Genomic DNA, 25330 nt, shown 5'->3' with positions numbered 1-25330 from the left:
TAAGGAGCATTTAGTATGTGTAAGGAGCATTTAGTATGTGTAAGCAGCATTTAGTATGTGTAAGGAGCATTTAGTATGTGTAAGGAGCATTTAGTATGTGTAAGCAGCATTTAGTATGTGTAAGGAGCATTTAGTATGTGTAAGGAGCATTTAGTATGTGTAAGGAGCATTTAGTATGTGTAAGCAGCATTTAGTATGTGTAAGGAGCATGCCGTTCTTTGGAGATACTGCTCATCTGTTGTGACAGTATCTCTGGTGAATTCAAAGGCTTGAGAGAAAGGATAGGAGTCTACCTCTGTGTCAGACTGTCCTTCTCTCTCTCTTTCCAGACTTCCCCTCTCACTCCATCCAGCCACTATTCTCTCTGTCCTCTCCTTGTCAGCTCCTCTCCGGCTCTCCTCTAACTCTCCGGCTCTCCTCTCCGGCTCTCCTCTCCGGCTCTCCTCTCCGGCTCTCCTCTCCGGCTCTCCTCTAACTCTCCGGCTCTCCTCTCCGGCTCTCCTCTCCGGCTCTCCTCTAACTCTCCGGCTCTCCTCTCCGGCTCTCCTCTCCGGCTCTCCTCTCCGGCTCTCCTCTCCGGCTCTCCTCTCTGATTCTCCTCTAACTCTCCGGCTCTCCTCTCCGGCTCTCCTCTCCGGCTCTCCTCTCCGGTTGAGGTCAGGGCTCTGTGCAGGCCAGTCAAGTTCTTCCACACCGATCTCGACAAACCATTTCTGTATGGACCTCGCTTTGTGCATGGGGGCATTGTCATGCTGAAACAGGAAAGGGCCTTCCCCAAACTGCTGCCACGAAGTTGGAAGCACAGAATCGTCTAGAATGTCATTGTATGCTGTAGCGTTAAGATTTCCCTTCACTGGAACTAAAGGGCCTAGCCTGAACCATGAAAACAGCCCCAGACTATTATTCCTCCTCCACCAAACTTTACAGTTTTCACTATGCATTGGGCAGGTAGCGTTCTCCTGGCATCCGCCAAACCCAGATTGCTACTAAACTGAAACAGATTTTTATTGAATTTTCCTAAAATAACAAGGCTTTGCAGTTATGTCAGAAGATTTCTAGTTAATTCCCAACCCTGAGTCATACTGTAAATATGTTTAGACCATGACGTGTTAATTACATGATGAAATGTGAAAGAATATCATTTTCTATCTGAAGTAGATGCAGTCTCTGTGAACACCAGAAGCCCTGTTTATGAACACCAGAAGCCCCTGTTTTCCTGATCATGTTTGTAAACACCAGAAGCCCCTGTTTTCTGAACATGTTTATGAACACCAGAAGCCCCTTATTGGTAAAGTAGCGGTAAAGCTTTAAAACCAACAGTGCATTATGGGTAACGTAGTAAGTTAACTTTCATTTTTGATGGAATTACTGTGTGACGGAGATGTATCCGTACTGTGAGCCACGCTCTTTTTGCTCCGTTAGCCCAGTATTTTATTTTGTCATTCAGACTACCTCACCTGGTGTACAAGTTGAACACATGTCAACTGCTTCAGTGGAATTCCAGACTAACTCATCATTAGCAGTGGATAAGATCCCTAAATGTGGGATTACCCCCAGAGCATCCGTAAATCGCTCCTGCCCTGGAGCTAGCAAGAGAAGGCTCCCCTGAGCCGCCCGATTACGGTCTGGAGGTGAGCCAGGAAAGGTAACACCCTGTTTTCTGATAATGTTACAGCAGAGTGACTGAGAAGGAGATGCCTCCCCTCTCTCTTCCTTGCCTCCCCCGTCTCCCCCTGCCTCCCTCCTCTCTCTTCCTTGCCTCCCCCCATCTCCCCCTGCCTCCCTCCTCTCTCTTCCTTGCCTCCCCCCTCTCCTCCCTGCCTCCCTCCTCTCTCTTCCTTGCCTCCCCCCTCTCCCCCTGCCTCCCTCCTCTCTCTTCCTTGCCTCCCCCGTCTCCCCCTGCCTCCCTCCTCTCTCTTCCTTGCCTCCCCCCGTCTCCCCCTGCCTCCCTCCTCTCTCTTCCTTGCCTCCCCCCGTCTCCCCCTGCCTCCCTCCTCTCTCTTCCTTGCCTCCCCCCGTCTCCCCCTGCCTCCCTCCTCTCTCTTCCTTGCCTCCCCCCTCTCCTCCCTGCCTCCCTCCTCTCTCTTCCTTGCCTCCCCCCGTCTCCCCCTGCCTCCAAATAACAGTCAGTATGAGGAGGTTTGGACGCTGATGATGGTGATTCATATTCTGGTAACCATACCCCCCCAGGTATACATTCTTCCTCTCTGTCTGTGTCCTTTGCGAGGATGTCCTCAAGCAGCAGCTATCAGGACAGATTACATGGCTAATAACACCAGGCAGATGAGTCATCACTGGAGGCTACATAGGGGACCCTGGACGCCCCTCGCCTCTGATCCTGTCCCAGATATTCTGGGGGAAGGGAAGGAGGGATGGAGGGAGAGGGCTGTGGAGGGAGTCTGCCATCCTACAGGCCAGATTTTCTAGGGAGGGAGGGTTGAAGTGGAGGGAGGGAGGACTGGGGAGGAGAGGAGGGGGGGAGGCACTTGAGGGATAGAGCTGTCACGCCACCGGTCAGCTAGAAGGCTTAGTTCTGACTGATTCTGATTAAAACAGAACCAACACACAGGAAACAAAACTCTCTGTTTTCTCCATAGTGGTTTCCATCTCCTAGTCAGACTGGGTTCTGTCAGGAGGGATGGAGAGGAGGATGGAGGGAGGGATGGAGGGAGGGATGGAGAGGAGGATGGAGGGAGGGATGGAGGGAGGGATGGAGAGGAGGATGGAGGGAGGGATGGAGGGAGGGATGGAGGGAGGGATGGAGGGAGGGATGGAGAGGAGGATGGAGGGAGGGATGGAGGGAGGGATGGAGGGAGGGATGGAGGGAGGGATGGAGAGGAGGATGGAGGGAGGGATGGAGGGAGGGATGGAGGGTCTGGCCAACAGTCAGGAACCAGCGCTAGCTGCCTGGCATTGAGATGTCATAATCTCTGTCACCTCCAAAGCATCAGTCAGTATTTAAATAACTGGTGGTGACAAAGCCTCCCAGCTTATAGACCCTGGGTCATAGAGGCCTGTCCACTGCACTAGTGTATGCAGAGAGATAACTTTACTTTGAAGTGATGTCTCCTATTTACTTACACAATTCTCGAGTTGATGACCTTGTAGGATGGAAAACTGGTTTACAGCTGCAAGCATTAGTACCCTGATGATCCTGATCAAATGGCACAGCTTTGTTAATTTTATATCTAGGGTTTGTATATAGCAGTGTTTGATATAATATTATCAAATTGTTTTCAATTATTGTGTTATAATATGGTTGCTACTAAACTAAACAAGATTTTTATAGAATTTTCCTAAAATCAGAAGGCTTTTGCAGTTAAGTCAAAAGTTTTAGTTTTTAATTGTATTTATCTAAAGTTGTATTCTTTGAGGAACTATCTCCACATATACAGGCGTGACAGTACGATACTGTAAATGCTATGTACTAATTGTTTTTGACATAAGATAGTACAGTACGTTGACAAATTGGAGACAAATTAAACAACCTGCCTGTCATTCTGTGTGACACTCCACACGTTCCCTTTTTCATGACACGTGCTGGATGCATCCCTAATGGCACCCTACTCCCTATGAGCCCTGGTCAAAAGGTAGTGCACTATAAAGGGAATAGGGTGAGCCCTGGTCAAAAGGTAGTGCACTATAAAGGGAATAGGGTGAGCCCTGGTCAAAAGGTAGTGCACTATAAAGGGAATAGGGTGAGCCCTGGTCAAAAGGTAGTGCACTATAAAGGGAATAGGGTGAGCCCTGGTCAAAAGGTAGTGCACTATAAAGGGAATAGGGTGAGCCCTGGTCAAAAGGTAGTGCACTATAAAGGGAATAGGGTGAGCCCTGGTCAAAAGGTAGTGCACTATAAAGGGAATAGGGTGAGCCCTGGTCAAAAGGTAGTGCACTATAAAGGGAATAGGGTGAGCCCTGGTCAAAAGGTAGTGCACTATAAAGGGAATAGGGTGAGCCCTGGTCAAAAGGTAGTGCACTATAAAGGGAATAGGGTGAGCCCTGGTCAAAAGGTAGTGCACTATAAAGGGAATAGGGTGAGCCCTGGTCAAAAGGTAGTGCACTATAAAGGGAATAGGGTGAGCCCTGGTCAAAAGGTAGTGCACTATAAAGGGAATAGGGTGAGCCCTGGTCAAAAGGTAGTGCACTATAAAGGGAATAGGGTGAGCCCTGGTCAAAAGGTAGTGCACTATAAAGGGAATAGGGTGAGCCCTGGTCAAAAGGTAGTGCACTATAAAGGGAATAGGGTGAGCCCTGGTCAAAAGGTAGTGCACTATAAAGGGAATAGGGTGAGCCCTGGTCAAAAGGTAGTGCACTATAAAGGGAATAGGGTGAGCCCTGGTCAAAAGGTAGTGCACTATAAAGGGAATAGGGTGAGCCCTGGTCAAAAGGTAGTGCACTATAAAGGGAATAGGGTGAGCCCTGGTCAAAAGGTAGTGCACTATAAAGGGAATAGGGTGAGCCCTGGTCAAAAGGTAGTGCACTATAAAGGGAATAGGGTGAGCCCTGGTCAAAAGGTAGTGCACTATAAAGGGAATAGGGTGAGCCCTGGTCAAAAGGTAGTGCACTATAAAGGGAATAGGGTGAGCCCTGGTCAAAAGGTAGTGCACTATAAAGGGAATAGGGTGAGCCCTGGTCAAAAGGTAGTGCACTATAAAGGGAATAGGGTGAGCCCTGGTCAAAAGGTAGTGCACTATAAAGGGAATAGGGTGAGCCCTGGTCAAAAGGTAGTGCACTATAAAGGGGAATAGGGTGAGCCCTGGTCAAAAGGTAGTGCACTATAAAGGGAATAGGGTGAGCCCTGGTCAAAAGGTAGTGCACTATAAAGGGAATAGGGTGAGCCCTGGTCAAAAGGTAGTGCACTATAAAGGGAATAGGGTGAGCCCTGGTCAAAAGGTAGTGCACTATAAAGGGAATAGGGTGAGCCCTGGTCAAAAGGTAGTGCACTATAAAGGGAATAGGGTGAGCCCTGGTCAAAAGGTAGTGCACTATAAAGGGAATAGGGTGAGCCCTGGTCAAAAGGTAGTGCACTATAAAGGGAATAGGGTGAGCCCTGGTCAAAAGGTAGTGCACTATAAAGGGAATAGGGTGAGCCCTGGTCAAAAGGTAGTGCACTATAAAGGGAATAGGGTGAGCCCTGGTCAAAAGGTAGTGCACTATAAAGGGAATAGGGTGAGCCCTGGTCAAAAGGTAGTGCACTATAAAGGGAATAGGGTGAGCCCTGGTCAAAAGGTAGTGCACTATAAAGGGAATAGGGTGAGCCCTGGTCAAAAGGTAGTGCACTATAAAGGGAATAGGGTGAGCCCTGGTCAAAAGGTAGTGCACTATAAAGGGAATAGGGTGAGCCCTGGTCAAAAGGTAGTGCACTATAAAGGGAATAGGGTGAGCCCTGGTCAAAAGGTAGTGCACTATAAAGGGAAAAATGTGCCATTTGGGACGGAGACATTGGAATGTCAATGCAATTATGTCCATGATTTGATCAGTTGATGTTTGGCTTGGAAAACCTTAAAGTCATCTGATTCGTCAGCCCACAGAACACTTCCCTCGGGACACTTTTAGCAGTAATTATCTGTTAATGTTAAAGTTGAGGATGGGAGGATGAGGGTTGAATCATTGCACATGTTTTACCTCTGGTAGAAACACTTTAGTTTATTTATGGACCAGATATTTATGACTGCATCTTTCTCATAGGACATTTACTGTAAAAAAATAAAAGCCCATATATTGTAGAAGACTATACGATAGAATCCCTAAAATGTTCAATATTTTGTGTTGTACCTCCTGATAATTGTTCATTGGACAATGTGTTTATGACCAGAAAATAATGATGACAATTATAATATATTCATAGTATAAATGTTCAGTTTTTTTACCTTGAACTGTTACTTTCGTCTTTTTGTGACTTGTACAGTATGATCACTACTGTGACCTGTTGAAGTACTGTGACCTGTTGAAGTACTGTGACCTGTTGAAGTACTGTGACCTGTTGAAGTACTGTGACCTGTTGAAGTACTGTGACCTGTTGAAGTACTGTGACCTGTTGAAGTACTGTGACCTGTTGTACCACGTCCAGGTCCCTTTCGTAAAAGAGGTTTCTAACCTCAAGGGTGAGTAAAGGTGAAATAAAATACTGTTTTTGCCTGTTCCACAGCGTCAGCCCCAGTCTTCAGCCCTAACCCTGTCCGTCTGATCGCCACGCTGGGGAAGGATGTGGTGTTGGAGTGTAAACCCCGAGCGTCTCCCAAGCCTAGAGTAACATGGAAGAGAGGAGACAGACGCATTCAGCCCAGCAGAAGGTATGGATGGAATCTGAAAAGAAGCAACAAGGTTTAGGGCCAGTTTCCCAGACACAGATTAAGCCTAGTCTTGAACTAAAACAAAATTCTGATGGAGATTCTCCATTTGGCTTTATAGTCTAGGACTAGGGTTAATCTGTTTCCGGGAAAATGCTCTTAAAACTATTTTATTCCTCAATTGTACACTAAGGTTCAAAGGAAATGTGTCATGTGCGTTATCCTAACCCCTCCACATACACACTCAGGTTGGAGTGGTTTAAGCAAAGAGTGTTGAAAATGTAGGGTGCCACTCTACATGTGGACACTCCTGTTGTTTCCATTAGGACTACAGAGAGTACAAACTCTCACAGAACACAGGAGGCTTCTGAGGGGAGGACGGCTCATTATAATGGCCATGTGTTTCGATGTGATTGATAGATTAGTATGGTGGCAGTGTTGGAGCCTGTGATTGATAGATTAGTATGGTGGCAGTGTTGGAGCCTGTGATTGATAGATTAGTGTTTATATTTATTATGGATTACAATACATTCATAACAGATTTCACAACATATTAAGTGGCTTCTACTCTACTACCACATATTATATTTTAGTCATTTAGCAGACGCTCTTATCCAGAGCGACTTACAGTTAGTGGAGTGCATACATTATTTATTTTTTATATTTCATACTGGCCACCCCGTGGGAATCAAACCCACAACCCTGGCGTTGCAAACGCCATGCTCTACCAACTGAGCTACATCCCCTGCCGGCCATTCCCTCCCCTACCCTGGACGACGCTGGGCCAATTGTGCGCCGCCCCATGGGTCTCCCAGTTGCGGCCGGCTACGACAGAGCCAGTTTTCCATATCTATAACGTAAAATCCATGTGTACATGTCTATGTTTGTGTTGCTTCACTTTTCCAAAAGGTGTATTTTTATCTTTTAGTCATTTAGCAGACGCTCTTATCCAGAGCGACTTACAGGAGCAATTAGGGTTAAGTGCCTTGCTTAAGGGCACATCGACAGATTTTTCACCTAGTCGGCTCAGGGATTAGAACCAGCGACCTTTCGGTTACTGGCACAACGCTCTTAACCACTAAGCTACCTGCCAAATCCAATTTTAATCTAATTTTACTGCTGGCATGAGTTACTTGATGTGGAATAGAGTTCCATGTAGTCATGGCTCTATGTAGTACTGTGCGCCTCCCATAGTCTGTTCTCGACTTGTGGACTGTGAAGAGACCTCTGGTGGCATGTCTTGTGGGGTATGCATGGGTGTCCGAGCTGTGTGCCAGTAGTTCAAACAGACAGCTCGGTGCATTCAGAATGTCAATACCTCTCACAAATACAAGTAGTTATGAAGTCAATCTCTCCTCCACTTTGAGCAAGGAGAGATTGACATGCATATTATTAATGTTTGCTCTCTGTGTACATCCAAGGGCCAGCCGTGCTGCCCTGTTCTGAGCCAATTGCAATTTTCCTAAGTCCCTCTTTGTGGCACCTGACCACACGCTGAAAAGTAGTCCAGGTGCGACAAAACTAGGGCATGTAGGACCTGCCTTGTTGATAGTGCTGTTAAGAAGGCAGAGTAGCGCTTTATTATGGACAGACTTCTCCCCATCTTAGCTACTGTTGTATCAATATGTTTTGACCATGACAGTTTACAATCCAGGGTTACTCCAAGCAGTTTAGTCACATCAACTTGCTCAATTTCCACATTATTTATTACAAGATTTAGTTGAGGTTTAGAGTTTAGTGAATGATTTGTTCCAAATACAATGCTTTTAGTTTTAGAAATATTTAGGACTAACTTATTCCTTGCCACCCATTCTTAAACTAACTGCAGCTCTTTGTTATGTGTTGCAGTCATTTCAGTCGCTGTAGTAGCTGACGTGTATAGTGTTGAGTCATCCGCATACATAGACACACTGGCTTTACTCAATGCCAGTGGCATGTCATTAGTAAAGATTGAAAATAGTAAGGGGCCTAGACAGCTGCCCTGGGGAATTCCTGATTCTACCTGGATTATGTTGGAGAGGCTTCCATTAAAGAACACCCTCTGTGTTCTGTTAGACAGGCAACTCTTTATCCACAATATAGCAGGTGGAGTAAAGCCATAACACATACGTTTTTCCAGCAACATGATCGAAAAAGCCGCACTGAAGTCTAACAAAACAGCCCCCACAATATTTTTATCATCAATTTCTCTCAGCCAATCATCAGTCATTGGTGTAAGAGCTGTGCTTGTTGAATGTCCTTCCCTACAAGCATGCTGAAAGTTGGTTGTCAATTTGTTTACTGTAAAATAGCATTGTATCTGGTCAAACACCATTTTTTCCAGTAGTTTACTAAGGGTTGGTAACAGGCTGATTGGTCGGCTATTTGAGCCAGTAAAGGGGGCTTTGCTATTCTTAGGTAGCGAAATGACTTTTGCTTCCCTCCAGGCCTAAGGGAACACACTTTCTAGTAGGCTTAAATTGAAGATATGGCAAATAGGAGTGGCAATATGCAGGCTGTGTGGGAACGTGTGAATTATGTCAGGTGTTGACGGGGGACCTGAGGGTTCTCAGCAAACAGTTTTCCTCCTGACAATTTGTTCCCAACGAATGATTCCCTGAAGGACACATAAGTAGATGAGAGAGAGAGAGAGAGAGAGAGAGAGAGAGAGAGAGAGAATCATTTCACCAAGGAGATACAATTGTATAAAGATTTCCCAGGATAATTTGAAGAGGTGAACTCCTCTGTTCTATTATTGCTCCAGTCCAGAGAGACTGTGGGAGGAACGTGGTCACATGTCTTGTTTACCACGTCTATCTCATTACAGCCCACTGAAGTGAAGTGTCAACCCATCAGATAGTGGACAGGTTGTCTCGTTTCTTTCCCTTTCCAGAGAGGGGTCCTGACAACCTTACACTGTGCAATTGCATATGAGTTTTCTCTTGCTGTTTATTGCATAATCTTTCATGAAAATAGTGTGTGTGTGTGCATGTGCGTGGGTCTGTGCGTGCATGGGATGGGGGTTGAGCAGCGGGGTTGTGGAACGTCAATCACTGTGAGTGACAGCAGCTGAAATGATCAGTCAGTGTTGCGCGTTGAGGGTTGTGAGCGAAGCAGCAGGACGTTGAGAGGTAGTGAAGGAGGGACCAGGATGTTGAGAGGTAGTGAAAGAGGAACCAGGATGTTGAGAGGTAGTGAAAGAGGGACCAGGATGTTGAGAGGTAGTGAAAGAGGGACCAGGATGTTGAGAGGTAGTGAAGGAGGGACCAGGATGTTGAGAGGTAGTGAAGGAGGAACCAGGATGTTGAGAGGTAGTGAAGGAGGGACCAGGATGTTGAGAGGTAGTGAAGGAGGGACCAGGATGTTGAGAGGTAGTGAAAGAGGGACCAGGATGTTGAGAGGTAGTGAAGGAGGGACCAGGATGTTGAGAGGTAGTGAAAGAGGAACCAGGATGTTGAGAGGTAGTGAAAGAGGGACCAGGATGTTGAGAGGTAGTGAAAGAGGGACCAGGATGTTGAGAGGTAGTGAAAGAGGAACCAGGATGTTGAGAGGTAGTGAAAGAGGGACCAGGATGTTGAGAGGTAGTGAAAGAGGGACCAGGATGTTGAGAGGTAGTGAAGGAGGAACCAGGATGTTGAGAGGTAGTGAAAGAGGGACCAGGATGTTGAGAGGTAGTGAAAGAGGGACCAGGATGTTGAGAGGTAGTGAAGGAGGAACCAGGATGTTGAGAGGTAGTGAAAGAGGAACCATGATGTTGAGAGGTAGTGAAGGAGGGACCAGGATGTTGAGAGGTAGTGAAGGAGGAACCAGGATGTTGAGAGGTAGTGAAGGAGGGACCAGGATGTTGAGAGGTAGTGAAAGAGGAACCAGGATGTTGAGAGGTAGTGAAAGAGGGACCAGGATGTTGAGAGGTAGTGAAGGAGGGACCAGGATGTTGAGAGGTAGTGAAGGAGGGACCAGGATGTTGAGAGGTAGTGAAGGAGGGACCAGGATGTTGAGAGGTAGTGAAGGAGGAACCAGGATGTTGAGAGGTAGTGAAGGAGGGACCAGGATGTTGAGAGGTAGTGAAGGAGGGACCAGGATGTTGAGAGGTAGTGAAAGAGGGACCAGGATGTTGAGAGGTAGTGAAGGAGGGACCAGGATGTTGAGAGGTAGTGAAAGAGGAACCAGGATGTTGAGAGGTAGTGAAAGAGGGACCAGGATGTTGAGAGGTAGTGAAAGAGGGACCAGGATGTTGAGAGGTAGTGAAGGAGGAACCAGGATGTTGAGAGGTAGTGAAAGAGGCACCAGGATGTTGAGAGGTAGTGAAAGAGGGACCAGGATGTTGAGAGGTAGTGAAGGAGGGACCAGGATGTTGAGAGGTAGTGAAAGAGGGACCAGGATGTTGAGAGGTAGTGAAAGAGGGACCAGGATGTTGAGAGGTAGTGAAAGAGGGACCAGGATGTTGAGAGGTAGTGAAAGAGGGACCAGGATGTTGAGAGGTAGTGAAAGAGGGACCAAATTGAGTTATTTGAATAGATTAGAGACATACACAAATGAATAGTTGAAACAGTTATTCAACACAATGCATCATGGTTTAAGCCAATGTTCAATGCTATTTGTGATACAATTTGCTGATTTCTCACCCAGATCTGGTTCTTGGTCCCCCCTTGCCTCCCCCCATTAAAACATTGATATAAACACCCCTGGATGGATGGGGAGGGTTCAGTGCCCATGTGGGTAAAAATGGTGATGAATTATATAGGTTACTATAGATCTGATAAAGTACACTAGAAATATGTCAAACCTTCACAACTCTATTTTCAATTTGGTTTGTCATAGAGCAGATTCCGGTTGTTTATTGGATTTGGCATTTTTCATATATGGCTGTTCAGCGATCAGAGTCATCACAAAGGGTTGTGGGTAATGACCAATGACCAAATCATTCCATTGATAGACATGTATCTCCAGTATAATATACTACTAGCCAATAATCTCAAACCAAAGAAAGATAATGATCAGGCATGTAAAGGTATATCTACTGGAACATATCTGAATGTAGAATTCGTTTTGTTTTTTTTACCGACTAAATGTATTCTGTTCCAGCATGTTCAATATTGTCCAAGGTCTGATTTGTGAATATACAGACATACAGTACATCTCTGATACCGGGGGGTGAATGACCGTAATGCTTCTCATTACCACCTTAAGGTAGATGATCCTCCTTCAGCTAAACTGAGATAAGGCAGAAGACTGATGTGTCTCCCCATGTCTTGGCCAGGGCAACTAATTCTCAGTCTCAGATTGTCTGTCTGTCTCTGACGTTAGCTATTGGCATATCGAAGCAGCTCCATCCATCTGCATTCATCAGACATTGACATCTGTGCTGACTTAAAGGGGCAATCTGTGATTGGTACATCTATTTTTGGACTTTTAAAGGTGCGATATGCAGAAATCGCTCCGCCATTTCCTGGTTGCGAATAATTCTAAAAGTTCGCCTAATTTCAGTTTAGACCAAACAAGCAAGAGATTTGTTGTATCATCTAAACCGCTGTAAAATATATTTTCAATAACCACAAATATTGTATTTTCAGCTGTTTGACGCTGGTGTACAAAACTGAAAGTAAAATATGCAAAAACTAGATGTAGACATACGGCACATAGAACAGATATCGCTTCATAGACTTTCTTTCACAGATCTATAACTCATATTTCTATGTGAATTTAGTCAGGTCGCCTAAAAAGTTACATATTGCAGCTTTAAGGATATATAGCCCTTCATTCATGAAGAATATAACTTATAAATGCCTCATGACCTTAGTTCAACTCTCGTACCCCGTCAGAACCCAAAATATACGCTTGTTTTACCACAGTGTTTCTAAACAATGTAATTGTAAACAAACACTGTATAGCCTCAAAACATGGTTAAAACGATCATTTAAATCTCATTGATGATCAATCTTTGCATCCATAGCTCTGTATTTGAGTTGGAGTGTGGTTACATTTTCCCAGCCTTATCCCTAAGCTGTTTACCAAATCAGTGGCGGGTATCCACTTTGTTATTATTTTAAAATGCAGATTGCCCCTTTAATGAATGTTTGTAATTAACATGGATTTCCGCTAATGTTCAGCACTTTTGTCTCCTTAATGGAAAGTATTTATCCTGTTAGTTTTAGACTCAATGTGGCAGATAGACAGACTCAATTAAAAGCCAAAAATCTCTCCCTCTCTCTCTCTCTCTCTCTCTCTCTCTCTCTCTCTCTCTCTCTCTCTCTCTCTCTCTCTCTCTCTCTCTCTCTCTCTCTCTCTCTCCCTTTCCTCTCTCTCTCTCTCTCTCTCTCTCTCTCTCTCTCTCTCTCTCTTTCTCCCTCCCGCTCTCCTTTCCTCTCTCATTTCCTCTCTCTCTCTCTCTCTCTCTCTCTCTCTCTCTCTCTCTCTCTCTCTCTCTCTCTCTCTCTCTCTCTCTCTCTCTCTCTCTCTCTCTCTCTCTCTCTCTCTCTCTCTCTCTCTCTCTCTCTCTCTCTCTCTCTCTCTCCCTCTCTCTCTCTCTCTCTCTCTCTCCCTCTCTCTGTGCTCTCTGACAGGTCTTTAACTCTCTCCTTCCTTCCTCCTCTCTCTCTCTGTCTCTCTGTCTCTCTGTCTCTCTCTCTCTCTCTCTCTCTCTCTCTCTCTCTCTCCTTCTCTCTCTCTCTCTCTCTCTCTCTCTCTCTCTCTCTCTCTCTCTCTCTCCCTCCCTCTCCTCTCTCTCTCCCTCTCCCTCTCTCTCTCTCTCTCTCTCTCTCTCTCTCTCTCCCTCCCTCTCTCTCTCTCTCCCTCTCCCTCTCTCTCTCTCTCTCTCTCTCTCTCTCTCTCTCTCTCTCTCTCTCTCTCTCTCTCTCTCTCTCTCTCTCTCTCTCTCTCTCTCTCTCTCTCTCCCTCTCCTCTCTCTCTCCCTCTCCTTCTCTCTCTCTCTCTCTCTCTCTCTCTCTCTCTCTCTCTCTCTCTCTCTCTCTCTCTCTCTCTCTCTCCCTCTCTCTCTCTCTCTCTCTCTCTCTCTCTCTCTCTCTCTCTCTCTCTCTCTCTCTCTCTCTCTCTCTCTCTCTCTCTCTCTCTGTCCTGTATGTAACAGACAAAATAATGGGCATAGTTTTTTCATGGGGTGTTTAATAAACATTATTTAAGGAATATATATATATATATATATATTTTAATGTTATTGATCAATATTTTAATATAATTTCGGTTTATTTCATTCCTACAAAACATTGTCCTTACACCAGACCTAATGAACATTTCCTCAATATCTTATTGTTGTTATTAGATGTTAAAACAGGTGATTCTATCACATAGCCAGGATGTTAAAACAGGTAAATCTATCACATAGCCAGAGACCATTTCTTTCCTCTCTTTCTTCAGTCAGGTTTAATTTGCATAGTTCTGTATACCCAGCGGTCCATATCATGTGGCCTTCCTTCCTGTCTCTCTGTCCTTGACGGATGTGTGCTCTCTTCTTCCTAATTTGAAGAATATCTCCTAGCATCAGGCTGCTGAAGTCTCCTTATGAATTTTCGATGTCTGGCAAAGATTCTGTCTTTATGAGTTCCCTGCCTGCTAATTTCCATCCTCCTCTCCTCCTCGATGAAAGAGGACTTAGTGATGGAAATATGAACACCAAACAGCACAAGGCCAAGAGAAGACTCCTCTCTCCCTCCCTCCCAACGTCATTCAGATCACATCTGTTTGTTTTTTGGCAGCCGGAAAATGCATTTTTATAATAAAATATATAATTTTGTAAGTATTCATTCACACTCCCGAGGTCCAAGCTCAAATATAATGGGATTGAAATCTACATACATTAAATAACTAGAAACTGTAGCCAATAAGCCACGATCCTGGTCTGTCAGTAGGTCCACAGCAAACCGCATCTGCTCTCAACACCAGGTCCTGGTCTGTCCACTGAGTTGGATGACTGTCAGAACCTCACCTTTGTATTGAGCTCTTTATCTCTCTATATATATTTACAGTACCAGTCAAAAGTTTGGACACACCTACTCATTCAAGGGTTTTTCTTTATTTTTACAATTTTTTACATTGTAGAATAATAGTGAAGACATCAAAACTATGAAATAGCACATATGGAATCATGTAGTAACCAAAAAAGTGTTAAACAAATCAAAATCCATTTGAGATTTTAGATTCTTCAAAGTAGCCACCCTTTGCCTTTTAATTGTTTATTTTTTTATTTATTCTAGCGTGCCATCGACTGTGCCATCGAGACTATATCCGTGTTTGTAAACCAGGGTCATTACTTCAGAAAATATTCACAACCCTTGACTTTTTCCACATTTTGTTATGTTACAGCCTGACTTTTAAAATAGATTAAATTGAGATTTTGTGTCACTGGCCTACACACAATACCCCATAATGTCAAAGTTAAACTATGTTTTTAGAAATTTTTACAAATTAATGAAAGATGAAAAGCTGAAATGTCTTGAGTCAATAATAGTGCTGAGCGACTCTATGGAAAATAATGAACAACGTGGAAGGTGTGTTCGACACGCTAGGGAGTGGAACTTATGTTCCACGGAGTTGCATTATATTCCAGAGAACGCATAGAGCCCCTAGTTGATTATCCCTTTCATATCATGGCTACAATTTATACATTTGCCACTAGAAATGTGTTCATTTGCAGGTAGAAATGTGTTCATTTGCTGGTAGAAATGTGTCCATTTGCCACTAGAAATGTGCTCATTTGCAGGTAGAAATGTGTTCATTTGCTGGTAGAAATGTGTTCATTTGCCACTAGAAATGTGTTTATTTGCCACTAGAAATGTGTTGATTTGCCACTAGAAATGTGTTCATTTGCTGGTAGAAATGGGTTTATTTGCTGGTGGAAATGTGTTCATTTGCTGGTAGAAATGTGTTAATTTGCTGGTAGAAATGTGTCCATTTGCCACTAGAAATGTGTTCATTTGCTGGTACAAATGGGTTTATTTGCTGGTGGAAATGTGTTCATTTGCCGGTAGAAATGTGTTCATTTGCCACTAGAAATGTATTCATTTGCCACTAGAAATCTGTTCATTTGCCACTAGAAATGTGTTCATTTGCCACTAGAAATCTGTTCATTTGCCACTAGAAATGTGTTCGTTTGCAGGTAGAAATGTGTTCATTTGCTGGTAGAAATGTGTTCATTTGTTGGTAGAAATGTGTTCATTTGCTGGTAGAAATGTGTTCATTTGCTGGTAGAAATGTGTTCATTTGTTGGTAGAAATGTGTTCATTTGCTGGTAGAAATGTGTTCATTTGTTGGTAGAAATGTGTTCATTTGTTGGTAGAAATGTGTTTATTTGCAGGTAGAAATGTGTTCATTTGCAGGTAGAAATGTATTCATGTCACGAATGTCGGTGGAATGCGGTAGGCCAGAGTCCAGCGCAGGATACAGAATGAGATGCAGAACCACTTTACTGAGTAGTAAAGAAATACAAGGAAAACCCTCCAAAACACAGGAGGAGCAAAACCCGCTCACACTAATGACACTCGTACATACAATAAACACGCACACCACACAGTGGACGGGAACAGGTTAAATAGGAAGACAAACTAACATAATGGGGAACAGGTTAAATAGGAAGACAAACTAACATAATGGGGAACAGGTTAAATAGGGAGGACAAACTAACATAATGGGGAACAGGTTAAATAGGGAGGACAAACTAACATAATGGGGAACAGGTTAAATAGGGAGGACAAACTAACATAATGGGGAACAGGTTAAATAGGGAGGACAAACTAACATAATGGGGAACAGGTTAAATAGGGAGGACAAACTAACATAATGGGGAACAGGTTAAATAGGGAGGACAAACTAACATAATGGGGAACAGGTTAAATAGGGAGGACAAACTAACATAATGGGGAACAGGTTAAATAGGGAGGACAAACTAACATAATGGGGAACAGGTTAAATAGGGAGGACAAACTAACATAATGGGGAACAGGTTAAATAGGGAGGACAAACTAACATAATGGGGAACAGGTTAAATAAGGAGGACAAACTAACATAATGGGGAACAGGTTAAATAGGGAGGACAAACTAACATAATGGGGAACAGGTTAAATAGGAAGACAAACTAACATAATGGGGAACAGGTTAAATAGGGAGGACAAACTAACATAATGGGGAACAGGTTAAATAGGGAGGACAAACTAACATAATGGGGAACAGGTTAAATAGGGAGGACAAACTAACATAATGGGGAACAGGTTAAATAGGGAGGACAAACTAACATAATGGGGAACAGGTTAAATAGGAAGACAAACTAACTTAATGGGGAACAGGTTAAATAGGGAGGACAAACTAACATAATGGGGAACAGGTTAAATAGGGAGGACAAACTAACATAATGGGGAACAGGTTAAATAGGGAGGACAAACTAACATAATGGGGAACAGGTTAAATAGGGAGGACAAACTAACATAATGGGGAACAGGTTAAATAGGGAGGACAAACTAACATAATGGGGAACAGGTTAAATAGGGAAGACAAACTAACATAATGGGGAACAGGTTAAATAGGGAGGACAAACTAACATAATGGGGAACAGGTTAAATAGGGAGGACAAACTAACATAATGGGGAACAGGTTAAATAGGGAGGACAAACTAACATAATGGGGAACAGGTTAAATAGGGAGGACAAACTAACATAATGGGGAACAGGTTAAATAGGGAAGACAAACTAACATAATGGGGAACAGGTTAAATAGGGAAGACAAACTAACATAATGGGGAACAGGTTAAATAGGGAAGACAAACTAACATAATGGGGAACAGGTTAAATAGGGAGGACAAACTAACATAATGGGGAACAGGTTAAATAGGGAGGACAAACTAACATAATGGGGAACAGGTTAAATAGGGAGGACAAACTAACATAATGGGGAACAGGTTAAATAGGGAGGACAAACTAACATAATGGGGAACAGGTTAAATAGGGAGGACAAACTAACATAATGGGGAACAGGTTAAATAGGGAAGACAAACTAACATAATGGGGAACAGGTTAAATAGGGAGGACAAACTAACATAATGGGGAACAGGTTAAATAGGGAGGACAAACTAACATAATGGGGAACAGGTTAAATAGGGAGGACAAACTAACATAATGGGGAACAGGTTAAATAGGGAGGACAAACTAACATAATGGGGAACAGGTTAAATAGGGAGGACAAACTAACATAATGGGGAACAGGTTAAATAGGAAGACAAACTAACATAATGGGGAACAGGTTAAATAGGGAGGACAAACTAACATAATGGGGAACAGGTTAAATAGGGAGGACAAACTAACATAATGGGGAACAGGTTAAATAGGGAGGACAAACTAACATAATGGGGAACAGGTTAAATAGGGAGGACAAACTAACATAATGGGGAACAGGTTAAATAGGGAGGACAAACTAACATAATGGGGAACAGGTGCGCAACAACAGACAACAATCAAGTGAACATAGAAACACATAACATAGAGCGGCAGCAGCTAGTACTCCGGTGACGACGAACGCCGAAGCCTGCCCGAGCCAGGAGGAGGGGCAGTCTCGGCAGAATCCGTGACAGTACCCCCCCCACCCGACGCGCGGCTCCTCGGGGACGGCCAGGAGGACGCGGCGCGGGGCGAGTGTGATGGTTCTGATGGAATTTTCTCAACAAGGAGGGATCGAGGATATCCCTCCTAGGAACCCAGCACCGCTCCTCCGGACCGTACCCACTCCACGAGATACTGCAGGCTCCCCACCTGACGCCTCGAATCCAAGCAAGTCTCTTCTTCTTATTGGTGTCCTTTAGTAGTGGTTTCCTTGCAGCAATTCGACCATGAAGGCCTGATTCACACAGACCCCTCTTAACAGTTGATGTTGAGATGTGTCTGTTACTTGAACTCTGTGAAGCATTTATTTGGGCTGCAATCTGAGGTGCAGTTAATTGCCGATTTCTGAGGCTGGTAACTCTAATGAACTTATCCTCTGCAGCAAAGGTAACTCTGGGTCTTCCTTTCATGTGGCGGTCCTCATGAGAGCCAGTTTCATCATAGCGCTTGATGGTTTTTGCGACTGCACTTGAAGAAACTTTCAAAGTTCGTGAAATGTTCCGTATTGACTGACCTTCATGTCTTAAACTAATGATGGACTGTCATTTCTCTTTGCTTATTTGAGCTGTTCTTGCCATAATATGGACTTGGTCTTTTACCAAATAGGGCAATCTTCTGTATACCCCCCCCCCACCTTGTCACAACACAACTGATTGGCTCAAACGCATTAAGAAGGAAATAAATTCCACAAATTAACTTTTAAGAAGGCACACATGTTAGTTGAAATGCATTCCAGATGACTACCTCGTGAAGCTGGTTGAGAGAATGCCAAGAGTGTGCAAAGCTGTCATCAAGGCAAAGGGTGGCTACTTTGAAGAATCTCAAATATAAAATATATTTTCATTTGTTTAACACTTTTTTGGTTACTACAAGATTCCATATGTGTTATTTCATAGTTTTGATGTCTTCGCTATTATTCTACAGTGTAGAAAATAGTAAACGTTTGACTGGTACTGTATATATATATATATATATATATAATGAGTTGAGGTTTAATTAAAGGTTCAACGTTTCAGTGCTGTAAGCATTAAAATGGAATGACAATGCGGCAGCTCATTCTTTGCTGAATCACTGCACTATATTTTAACACTAAGGTTTCGGTGAATAAATGATGTCAATTTATCGTGCTATACTATAAGCATTCTCAGTGTCATTCTCTATATGGATCAAGACAGGAGACTGACTGGTTTTACTGAATATGTTTTACCTCAGGAGGAATGATATGCTTGTCTGGACATTCTGTTTATTGGATCATTTCCAGAGTTTGACTCATCTTGACTCTTCAGGATATGATTTATATGTATTACATTTCCTTTGAATAACATGTCAGAGAACACATCAAAACAAAATACATTATGCATTTTTTTTTTCTCTTCTTGATGCATTGTCATATTTGCATGTAGGCCTGTGTTTTTGTTTTGTAATGCCTCAATTACAATTGTAATGCAAAATGGCACATGTACACTGCACAAGTAATCAAATGTGGTATATTGGTTTGTATTTGTATTTATTATGGATCCCCATTAGCTGCTGCCAATGCTGTTCCTGGGGTCCAGCAATATTAAGGCAGTTAAATACAATTTAAAATATTACAACATTTTACCCAGTATATTTAGTGTGTTCCCTCAGGCCACTACTCCACTATCACATATTTACCATACAACATCCATGTGTACGTGGGTGTAGAGTGCGTCTTATCATGTGTATGTGTGTCTGTGTCTATGTTTGTGTTGCTTCACAGTCCCTGCTGTTCCATAAGGTGTATTTTTATCTGTTTTTTAAATCTGATTCTACTTCTTGCATCAGTTACCTGATGTGGAGTAGAGTTCCATGTAGTCATGGCTCTATGTAGTACTGTGCGCCTCCCATAGTCTGTTCTGGACTATAGACTGATCATGTCTTTGTCAGTGGACAAACGTACAAAATCAGCAGGGGATCAAATACTTTTTTCCCTCACTGTAGCAGGTGGTGTAAAGCCATAACACATACGTTTTTCCATCAGCAGACTATGATCGATAATGTCAAAAGCCGCACTGAAGTCTAACAAAACAGCCCCCACAGTCTTTTTATCATTAATTTCTCTCAACCAATCATCAGTCATTTGTGTAAGTGCAGTGCTTGTCCTTCCCTATAAGCGTGCTGAAAGTCTGTTGTTAATTTGTTTACTCGAAAATAGCATTGTATCTGGTCAAACACAATTTTTTCCAATAGTTTACTAAGGGTTGGTAACAGGCTGATTGGTCGGCTATTTGAGCCAGTTAAGTTGCCTTTACTATTCTTAGGTAGCGGAATGACTTTTGCTTCCCTCCAGGCCTGAGGGCACACACTTTCTAGTAGGCTTAGATTGAAGATATGGCAAATAGGAGTGGCAATATCGTCCACTATTATCCTCAGTAGTTTTCCATCCAAGTTGTCAGACCCCGGTGGCTTGTCATTGTTGATAGACAACAATACTTTTTTCACGTCTTCCACACTCACTTTACGGAATTCAAAATTACAATGCTTGTCTTTCATAATTTGATCAGTTATATTTGGATGTACAGTGTCAGCGTTTGTTGCTGGCATGTCATGCCTAAGTTTGCTAATCTTGCCAATTAAACAATAATTAAAGTAATTGGCAATATCAGTGGGTTTTGTGATAAATGAGCCATTTGAATCAATTAAGGATGGAGCTGAGTTTGCCTTTTTCCCAAAAATTTCATTGAAGGTGCTCCAAAGCTTTTTACTATCATTCTTCATGTCATTTATCTTTGTTTCATAGTGTAGTTTCTTCTTCTTTTTTCATTCAGTTTAGTCACATGATTTCTCAATTTGCAATACGTTTGCCTATCGGTTGTGCAGCCAGACTTATTTGCCATTCCTTTTGCCTCATCCCTCTCAACCATACAATTTTTCAATTCCTCATCAATCCAAAGAGATTTAACCGTTTTTACAGTCATTTTCTTAATGGGTGCATGCTTATTAGTAACTGGAATAAGCCATTTCATAAATGTGTCAAGTTCAGCATCTGGTTGCTCCTCATTACACACCACGGACCAACACATATTATTTACATCTTCAACATAGGAATCACTACAAAACTTATTGCATGACCTCTTATACACATTATTAGGCCCAGCCTTTGGAACTTTGGTTTTCCTAGATATGGCTACTATATTGTGATCACTACATCCGATGGATCTGGATACTGCTTTAGAGCAGATTTCTGCAGCATTAGTAAAGATGTGATCAATACATGTGGATGATTTCTTTCCTGTGCTGTTTGTAACTACCCTGGTAGGTTGACTGATAACCTGAACCAGGTTGCAGGCACTGGTTACAGTTTGAAGCTTTTTCTTGAGTGGGCAGCTTGATGAAAGCCAGTCAATATTTAAATCACCCAGAAAATATACCTCACAGTCGATATCACATACTGTACATTTTCAAGCATTTCACACATGTTATCCAGATACTGACTGTTAGCACTTGGTGGTCTATAGCAGCTTCCCACCAGAATGGGCTGTAGGTGAGGCAGATGAACCTGTAGCCATATTACTTCAACAGTATTTAACATGAGATCCTCTCTAAGCTTTACAGGAATGTGTTTCTGAATATAAACAGCAACACCTCCACCATTGGCATTTCTGTCTTTTCTGTAGATGTTATAACCATGTATTGCTACCACTGTATTATCAAAGGTATTATCTAAAAGAGTTTCAGAGATAGTCAGAATATGAATGTCATCTGCTACTAGCAAATTGTTGATTTCATGAACCTTGTTTCTTAAGCTACATATGTTAACCTGGGCTCTTTTTAGCACTTTTCTGGGATGGTTGATTGTTTTCATTGCTTTACTGGGAAGCTTAACAGAAGTAGATATGCTCATGTTATTTATGTTAGTGCAGGATGAGCTGCACACAGTGGACTTCCTCCTAGGGCACACTGGCTCAGTGCTAACAGTATAAATATGGTTCTTAGGCACATGATTACTGCATACAATAGCTGTGGGATCAGCAGAGGCATTCAGGGCAGTTAGAGGGACATAAATTAGGTTCCTTATATTGTGTCTACCGACGCCCCTGGTGTAATGTACATTTGCTGAAGCATTATGGCAACTCAGCGACACAATTGTAGGGATTAACTGAGCTGGGCTTGGGTCATTGATAAGTCATTGTCTCAACGCAGCCTTATAATGCTGTGAAAAAATCCAGGAACCCAAATTATTTGGGTGGATCCCATCCTCCTTATAAAACTGCCCGCTCAATAGGAAGCTTCTCACTGTAACCTGTGGCTGTAATCTGGTTCAGGTTATTAATCAACCTACCAGGGTGTTTACAAACATTACAGGAACAAGATAATCCACATGTATTAATCACATTTTTACTAATACTGTAGAACTTTGTTCTAAACCTGTATCCGTAGCCATTGGATGAGTGGGAAAGCCAAACTTCCAAAAGCTGGGCCTAAAATTTTGTTTAAGAGATCATACAAAATATTTTGTTGTGACTCTTATCTTGTGGATGATGTAAAAAAAATTTTTAAAAAATATTTCATTTATCAAACACTCTTATCCAGAGCAACTTACAGTAGCGAGTTCATCATTTTAATACTGTCCCCCTGTGTGAATCAAACCCACAACCCTGGTGTTGCAAGCACCATGCTCTACCAACTGAGCTACACAGGATTGATGTGGTCTGATGTGATTAAAAAGGAGCATCCAGACATTGCACTTGATGAATTTATGAAATTGCTTCTTCCAATTATTGATAAACAATCACAAGTTAAGAAACTGACTGTTAGAACTGTCCATGGATTGATGAGGAATTGAAAAACTGTCTGGTTGAAAGAGACGGGGCAAAAGGAGTGGCTAATAAGTCTGGCTGCACATCTGACTGGCTGACTTACTGCAAATTGAGAAATTATGTGACTAAACTCAACAAAAATAAGAAGAAACTGTATTATGAAGCCGAGATCAATGATATAAAGAATGATAGAAAAGAAACTTGAGTACATTAAATGAAATGATGGGTAGAAAGACAAAAACTACTCCATCTTTCATCGAATCAGATGGCTTATTCATCACAAAACCATTTGTTGTTGCCAATTATTTAAATGATTACTTCATTGGCAAAGTGGGCAAACTTAGGCAGGAAATGCCAACAACGAACGGTGAGCCATCGTACTCATGCATAAAAAAACGAATAATGAAAGAAATGCATTGCATAGAATTTTGTAAAGTTATTGTGGGAGAGGTGGAAAAATGATTGTTAACGATCAATAATGACAAACCTCCTGGCATTGACAACTTAGATGGAAAGCTACTGAGGATGGTAGCTGACTCTATAGCCACTCCTGTCATATCTTTAATCTGAGCCTAGAGGAAAGTCTTTGTCCTCAGGCCTGGAGGGAAGCCAGAGTCATTCCGCTACCCAAGAGTGGTAAAGCAGCCTTTATTGGTTCTAACAGCAAAACTATAAGCTTGCTGCCAGCTCTTAGCAAACTGTTGAAAAAATTGTGTTTGACCAAATACAATGCTATTTCTCTGTAAACAAATTAACAAAAGATGTTCAGCATGCTTATAGAGAAGGGCACTCAGCATGTACTGCACTGACACAAATTACTGATGATTGGTTGAAAGAAATTGATAATAACAAGATTGTAGGAGCTGTACTGTTAGATTTCAGTTCAGCCTTTGATATTATTGACCATAACCTGTTGTTGAGAAAACGTATGTGTTATGGCTTTTCAACCTCTGCCATATCGTGAATTCAGATCCATCTATCTAATAGAACAAAGTTTTTTTTTTTATGGAAGCTTCTCTAATGTCAAACAGGTCAAGTCTGCAGCTCTCTAGGCCCTCTACTCTTGCCACTGGCATTAAACAAAGCATGTGCGTCCACGAATGCTGATGATTCAACCATTTTTGCATCAGCAAACACAGCTAAACTGTCTGTTTTGGAATGGGTGACCTCTGCTGAATCTAGTAATGAGTGGTGTCGCTGTGTAACAAGTTGAGGAGACTAAATTACTTGGTGTTAACTTAGATTGTAAACTGTCATGGTCAAAACATATAGATTCAATGGTTGTAAAGATGGGGAGAGGTATGTTAGAAAATAAAGAGATGCTCTGCTTTTTGACACCAAACTCCAAAAAGCAAGTCCTGCAGGCTCTAGTTTTGTCTTATCTTGATTAAGTCGAGTGCAGCAAGGAAATATCTAGTTAAGCTGCATCTGGCCAAAAACAGAGCGGCACGTCTTGCTCTTCATTGTAATCAGAGGAATAATATTAATACTATGCATGCCAGTCTCTCTTGGCTAAGAGTTGATGAGAGACTTACTGCATCACTTATTTTTATGTGTTGAAAATCCCAAATTGTTTGCATAGTCAACTTACATACAGCTCTGACACACACCCTTACCCCACCAGACACGCCACCAGGGGTCTTTTCACAGTCCCCAAATCCAGAACAAATTCAAGAAAGTGTACAATATTATATAGAGCTATTATTGCATGGAACTCTGTTCCATGTAATATTGCTCAAATGACCAGCAAACATCTCACGGCACAACGCCTCTCCCCTATTTGACCTAGGTAGTTTTCTCTTGGGCCCGTGAAAGGTTCAACGTATTGTGTGAGGGGTAGGAATGGGTGGATTTCTCCATCCCCTTCTCCGGCCGTTGTATTGGGCAGTTCAATGGTGAGAAATGTCTCAGTCCCTGGAGCAAAAACGTTGAAGTACGGGAAGAAAGCTGGTAGGCTTGATGAGACAAGACAAACTGGCAACAGACAAACAGAAAACACTGGTATAAAAACACAGGATATGATGGGGAAGATGGGCGCCACCTGGTGGGGGGTGGAGACTTTTTTTTATTTTATTTTTATTTCACCTTTATTTAACCAGGTAAGCCAGTTGAGAACAAGTTCTCATTTACAACTGCGACCTGGCCAAGATAAAGCAAAGTAGTGCAATAAAAACAACACAGAGTTACATATGGGGTAAAAAAAACAAAGTCAGAAATACAACAGAAAATATATATACAGTGTGTGCAAATGTAGCAAGTTATGGAGGTAAGGCAATAAATAGGCTATAGTGCAGAATAATTACAATAGTATTAACACTGGAATGCTAGATGTGCAAGAGATGATGTGCAAATAGAGATACTGGGGTGCAAAAGAGCAAAATAAATAACAATATAGGGATGAGGTAGTTGGGTGGGCTAATTTCAGATGGGCTGTGTACAGGTGCAGTGATCGGTAAGGTGCTCTGACAACTGATGCTTAAAGTTATTGAGGGAGATAAGAGTCTCCAGCTTCAGAGATTTTGCAATTCGTTCCAGTCATTGGCAGCAGAGAACTGGAAGGAATGGCGGCCAAAGGAGGTGTTGGCTTTGGGAATGACCAGTGAGATATACCTGCTGGAGCGCAGACTACGGGTGGGTGCTGCTATGGTGACCAATGAGCTAAGATAAGGCGGGATTTGCC

General features: G+C 42.7%; 1 protein-coding gene across 1 annotated transcript in view; it reads left to right on the top strand.

Moving 5' to 3' along the window:
* Positions 1-25330, top strand: part of cntn5 (contactin 5) — a 542763-nt gene that overhangs the window by 318344 nt on the left and 199089 nt on the right. The window contains exon 12 of the mRNA XM_041876697.2: positions 6149-6293. Coding sequence (XP_041732631.1) covers positions 6149-6293 — 145 coding nt within the window. The remainder of the gene's footprint in view (positions 1-6148; positions 6294-25330) is intronic.

The sequence above is a fragment of the Coregonus clupeaformis genome, chromosome 5, assembly GCF_020615455.1.
Source record: "Coregonus clupeaformis isolate EN_2021a chromosome 5, ASM2061545v1, whole genome shotgun sequence".
Taxonomy (NCBI): domain Eukaryota; kingdom Metazoa; phylum Chordata; class Actinopteri; order Salmoniformes; family Salmonidae; genus Coregonus; species Coregonus clupeaformis.
Note: the sequence above shows the minus strand (reverse complement) of the source record. Positions and strands in the feature narration are given on the sequence as shown.